We start from the raw sequence: 6,115 nt of genomic DNA, 5'->3' as shown, positions 1-6,115 counted from the left end.
GTATACCAGGCAAACTATTCACTGGCATCTTGGAAGGGAGGGTGCGATCAGTCGTTGAGAGGAAGTTGGATGAAAACCAGTGTGGTTTCAGACCACAGAGAAGCTGTCAGGATCAGATTTTCAGTATGCGCCAAGTAATTGAAAAATGCTACGAGAGAATAGACAGTTGTGTTCATGTTTCGTAGATCTAGAGAAATCATATGACAGGGTACGGAGGGAAGAGACGTTCACCATACTGGGGGACTATGGGATCACGGGTAGATTATTGAAATCAAACAAAGGCATTTATGTTGATAACTGGGCAACAGTGAGAATTGATGGTAGAATGAGTTCTTGGTTCAGGGTACTTAGAGAGGTTAGACAAGGCTGTAATATTTCACCTTTGTTGTTCGTAGTTTACATGGTCATCTGCTGAAAGGTATAAAGTGGCAGGGAGGGATTCAATTAGGTGGAAATGTAGTAAACAGTCTGGCCTATGCTGACGACTTGGTCTTAATGACAGATTGTGCAGAAAGCCTGCAGTCTAACATTTTCCAACTTGAAAATAGGTGCAATGAGTACCGGTGTGGTATGAACATTAGCATTTCGAAGACTAAATTGGTGTCAGTAGGTAAGAAATTCAACAGAATTGAATATCATACTGGTGATTCAAAGCTGGAACAAGTAGATAATTTCAAGTATTTAGGATGTGTGTTCTCTCAGGATGCTAATATAGTAAGTGAGATTGAATCAAGGTGCAGTAAAGCTAATGCAGTGAGCTCGCAGTTGCGACCAAGAAGAAAGTCATCTCCCGGACGAAATAACTTTTACATCGGTCTGTTTTCAGTCCAACTTTGTTTTACTGGAGCGAAAGCTGGGTGGACTTAGGATATCTTATTCATAAGTTGGAAGTAACAGAGATGAAAGTAGCGAGAATGATTGCTGGTACAAACAGGTGGGAACAATGGCAAGAGGGCACTGGCAATGAGGAGATAAAGGCTAATTTAGGAATGAACTCGATGAATCAAGCTGTACGCATAAACTGGCTTCAGTGGTGGGGTCATGTGAGGCGAATGGAGGAGGATAGATAACCTAGGAGAATAATGGACTCTGTTATAAAGGGTAAGGGAAGTAGAGGGGAGACCAAGATGACGATAGTTAGACTCAGTTTCTAACGATTTAAAGATAAAGGTATAGGAGTAAATGAGGCCACATCACTAGTTGCAAATAGAGGATTGTGGCGTCGTTTAGTACATTCACAGAGGCTTGCCGACTAAACGCTGAACGGCATAACGGTCTATAATGAAGTATGTATGTATGTATGTATGTATGTATGTATGTATGTATGTATGTATGTATGTATGTATGTATGTATGTATGTATGTATGTATGTATGTAAGTGACTTCTCATTCGTAATAAGTTAGCTGCTAACCATCTCCTGTCCTTATGCTTATAAGTTTAGAATACCATCCTTAGCAAGAACTGAGCGCGTCCCTGAGCTCAACAGGAGCACTTAAGGGGGCAGGGTGACGGGTGCAGTACATACTGCATGTATCTACTCTTACAAACTAAGGTACATTAAATAATCAGAAGGCATTAAATTAAAAATGTAAACATACCTTTGCAGCGTGAAGGTTTGGTGTCAACACAAGGTTCGTCGTCTTCTTCTTCTGCTTCTTCCTAGCTTTTTCCCACTGGTGAAGGGTCCGCTTTCTTGGACATTGAACGCCGGTCTCGTGCGTTGTCAGGGTGTCACCATTTATTGTGTCTTGCCAACGTTGCTTCGGTCGTTGTTTGGAGCGTAGACCTTCTATATCAAAATGGAGGGCAGATTTGGCAACAGTACCAGTCGCTGAACGCAGGGTATGGCCAAACAATCGCAGCCGTTTTTCTCTCATTTATCAACAATTGGAGCAATATCTACTTGTTCTCGAACTGTGTCGTTTCTTACATGGTCAATAAGAGAGATACCCGTAGTCCAACAGAGCATTTCCATGGCATGTAGTTGGCTTTGTGAAATTTTGCCAAATGGACGACATTCAGCTTCATACAGCGCAACTGGCCGTACTGACAAAGTAAAATCGGGTAGCGGAAATACGCTAAGGAGTGGAACTTTAAAATTTAATAATCGCAGAGTGGTTACGAAGGGAAATTTGTTCATTTATACATGTTTCTTGGTTATTGATTACACACTTTAGTGTGTTTAAAGTATTTAATATGAAACCTTGGTTTCAATATGAAGAATTTTGAGGTGTTGATCCGGACTGAGGAAATTATTGTTTGTTACAAGGTGCTTGGCGAACTGCTACTCTGTGAGCTTAATAAATTTCCATGATCTAATATGTCCTTTCACCCTGGTTTTAAAATTCCGACCTGTCTGACCAACGTAAACGGACTTGCAGTCACCGCAGTGTGATTACGCCATTTTTATATTCTTTACAGATGAAATCCTTTGATTTGGATAATTTTAAGATAAAAATTACATTTAGACGCTACCGTCTCCCCATGGGAAATCCTCTTTCGCCTGTCCTTGCTGAAAATTTTTTGGAAAATTTTAAGAGAAATACTTTGTTGTCAGCAGAGTTCCCAATTTTTTCATTCCTTTTGCAGTTTACTATTGAAATTGGAAGCAATTTCAAATAATCTTCATTTAAATATTGATCCCTTTCAAAATATCTACACCTTCAGCATCTACAGGAAAGCCACTTGTACGGATTTAATAATTCCATGTAGTTAACGCCATTCCTTCCAATACAATAATTAGCTTATTTCCATAGCATGATTCATATTTCTTTCTTTATCCGATAATTGGTCAGATTTCGGTGAAGAATTTCAGATTATTAAAGAAATTGCAGTCAACAAAGGCTAAAAGATGAACTTCATTGACAAATTAGTTACTCAAAACCAGTGTACTCATCACTCCAACTCCACCATGAGAAGAAGCATTTGACAGTTCTACCATACTACGGTCCATTTTATGAAAAACTAGAAACTCTCCTACAAAGACAGTGTTATTCTGTTGTGTTTAAACGTAATTATTATTTCTGAAAATGATCGAAAACAAAGTATACCATTAGTAAGCAATATAAAAGTGGTGTATATTAATTACAGTGTGGGGACTGCAAATCCATTTACGTCGGTCAGACAGGATGAAATTAAAAATTCGGGACGAAAGCACATATTAGATCATGGAAATTACTTATGCACAAAGAGTCGCAGCTCGCCAAACACCTTATAACAAACAATTATTTCTTAAATCCGGATCAGCATCACAAAATTCTTCATATTGAAACCAAAGGCTCCATATTCAAACATTTAGGTTCTATTCAAATTTATATTTATTGTAAAGGTGTTGCCTGGTTAATTTATTTCCCTTTGAATGCTTGAAGTCTCTGACAAGCTTTTTTTTTGCTAGGGGCTTTACGTCGCACCGACACAGATAGGTCTTATGGCGACGATGGGATGGGAAAGGCCTAGGAGTTGGAAGGAAGCGGCCGTGGCCTTAATTAAGGCACAGCCCCAGCATTTGCCTGGTGTGAAAATGGGAAACCACGGAAAACCATCTTCAGGGCTGCAGATAGTGGGACTCGAACTTACTACCTCCCGGATGCAAGCTCACAGCCGCGCGCCTCTACACGCACGGCCAACTCGCCCGGTGACAAGTTTTTATCTCGTACAACTTATGCTCTATGAAAGTCATATAAACCTACAAAAGTATTAAGGGATATAGGCCTGTAGTTTATTCTTTAATGCTTAATAGGAATTTTGTAGCCTATGTATCGTGACTTGAATGATAAAGTAATCTCGAAACCTAAACCTCAACACAAGACACCTCAAAGCACCGGTTTGCCCTTCGAACTCACTGGGAAGGACAAGCCGACATCGACCTAGGCCTACCATCGCTAACGATGCCTGTACACCAAGTCTGAAAGCAGAGAATCCATGAATACATAAAGATCATTTCACATGTTGTAAACTTGCGTCTAGAAAGCTAAGTACTTAACCGTGTATCCATGAACACCGCGCAGTAATTTTAAATGGTGCAAATTTACGTAAAACGTGCGATATATTTAATCATGTACAGTACTTCTGCCAGCTAAGAAGCTCATGAACACGTTATGGCCATTTCAAATTTCGTAAACTTGCGTCTAAAATGTTACGTACAACATTTACTCTTGAACAGTAGGACTGAACTAGTGAAAAGCGTTAACCTCGTCCACAATGGTCCTTGCGTGAGGATAAATAAGACAACAAGACTATCCTAATTATGAATTAGGTTTGAAACAGGGAGATGTTGCGTAGTTCATTTCCTTCCGTTTGAATGCTACAGTATGTGATAAAGAAATATACGATTAGCAGGTAGAATATTTTATTGTTTGACATTTGCATGAATTCTTAACTTAGAGTTATAAAATGACAGGTAGAAGTAGTTAATAACATAGCATAAGACACCGAAACGTACCGATTTGCCCTTCGAACTCATGCATTGGAAAGGACTATTTTTATTTTGCTTGGAACCGGTGAGGATATTTAAACCGTTTTAGTTGAAGAGGAAAATGGTAAGGATAACTATATCAATTTATTTTATATAATTCATTTCCTGATCTTCATTTCTTCTAGGTGTGGAATACGGACCTCATAGACGGGTTCACCTCCTTCACTCACCCACACACTTCCATTGGCGGCATAACGGATCATGTGAAGTACTCCCTTGGCGACATCCTCAGGCCTGTGAAAAGGAAACGAATTACTAAATATAATTTTCACTATTTAGGAGTTACTTTTCAGACACCTGGAAATCGGTGTTCTCTCCGCATTAGGGAAAGATTAAACGCTGCTACCAAAGCAGCCTGTCCATCAAGACGGGCATAGAATTATTTTATTTGAAAATCGGCCCAATAATGACCTACGGAATTGAAAATATATGGTTGCATCTAAACACGGTACAACTAAAAATTACAGATAATTTGAATTCGTCCTTTCCAAAAAAGAACGCTTTTTTTTAAGTACACTGCCACGCGTCTTGTGTATGTGTTAGCGAGAGCTATATTATGTAGAAGAGTTACCTCTGGCGTTTTTGTTCCCTGCCACTCCAGTGTGTAAGAACGTCCTGCAATAACTGCAGCAAGAGAGACAACAAATGGGAGGAAAAGAGAAAAACGAATGGCGTATCGCTTTTAGTGCCGCGATTGTCCGAGGACCAGTTCGGCTTGCCAGACGCAGGTCTTTTGATTTGACACCCGTAGGCGACCTGTCCGTCGTGATGAGGATGAAATGCTGATGAAGACGACACATACACCTAGCCCTCGTTCTAGCGGAATTAACCAATTATTGTTAAAATGCCCGACGCTGCCGAGAATCGAAACCGGGAGCTCTGTGACCAAAGGTAACCATTTAGTCATGGAGCCAGACAACATATGGGAGTATTTCTACCTGAGCGTCACCATGACTAATCTAGAGTGGACGCAAGGAGTTTATGATCTGAGACACTTAATTACAAAGGTTGCCGTCCACAGGTTTCATTGAAGTGTTCCATGAACCTTGCATTGATTATAATAGCAGTACATGTGGTGAACTCTGCTACAGATACCATGTACTAAGGTGCTGATGAAGGACAGAATCACTAACGTTTCCCCATACAGAAGTTTCATACTTTATGTCCATGAACGTTGTGTGCAATTAAATATTTACCTTAAATATAGTATGCTGCATTCTACTACAACATATAGTAGTAGTTCCACGGATCAGTGGCCTTGCTCACGGTTTGAATGAACGTTTAATAGTAGTACTAGGAGTAGTAGTAGTAGTAGTAGCAGGCCAAGTAGTAGTAATTCACTTTCAGTATGCTATTGATATACTAGGGTCCAGGGCCTCTCAAACGTCCGAAATCGCACGCGTGCAAACTGAGGTGCAGAGTTCCTGTGCGCAGTGCATCGGTCCTACTCGCCTCGGGTTGGACCAACGCTTCGTCTCTGGGCTACTCGGCTAAGCTCGGCTCAACTCGGCTCAACTCGGCTCGGATTTGGAACGCTAAGGAGCAAGTGAGGAAGAGGGAGACAGGCGGAGCGTGCGAGAGAGGCGTGGGGAAAGAGAAATAAAGCGCTATTGCTCCTAATCCAGAAGTGGGGGTCTGCA

The 6,115-nt window shown here is 40.7% G+C and overlaps 1 protein-coding gene across 4 annotated transcripts in view; it reads right to left on the bottom strand.

Annotated features, from left to right (window-relative positions):
• Window positions 1-4,332: 4,332 nt before the first annotated feature.
• The window catches only part of LOC136874030 (15-hydroxyprostaglandin dehydrogenase [NAD(+)]), a 111,804-nt gene continuing 110,021 nt past the window's right edge, over window positions 4,333-6,115 (bottom strand). For all 4 annotated transcript variants that reach the window (XM_068227639.1, XM_067147515.2, XM_067147516.2 and 1 more), the window contains one exon: window positions 4,333-4,709. In XM_068227639.1, the coding sequence (XP_068083740.1) occupies window positions 4,574-4,709 (136 nt within the window). In that variant the 3' untranslated portion in view covers window positions 4,333-4,573. The remainder of the gene's footprint in view (window positions 4,710-6,115) is intronic.

The sequence above is a fragment of the Anabrus simplex genome, chromosome 5 (genome assembly GCF_040414725.1).
Source record: "Anabrus simplex isolate iqAnaSimp1 chromosome 5, ASM4041472v1, whole genome shotgun sequence".
NCBI lineage: Eukaryota > Metazoa > Arthropoda > Insecta > Orthoptera > Tettigoniidae > Anabrus > Anabrus simplex.
The sequence above is the reverse complement of the archived record's forward strand: the minus strand, read 5'-3'. Positions and strand labels throughout refer to the sequence as shown.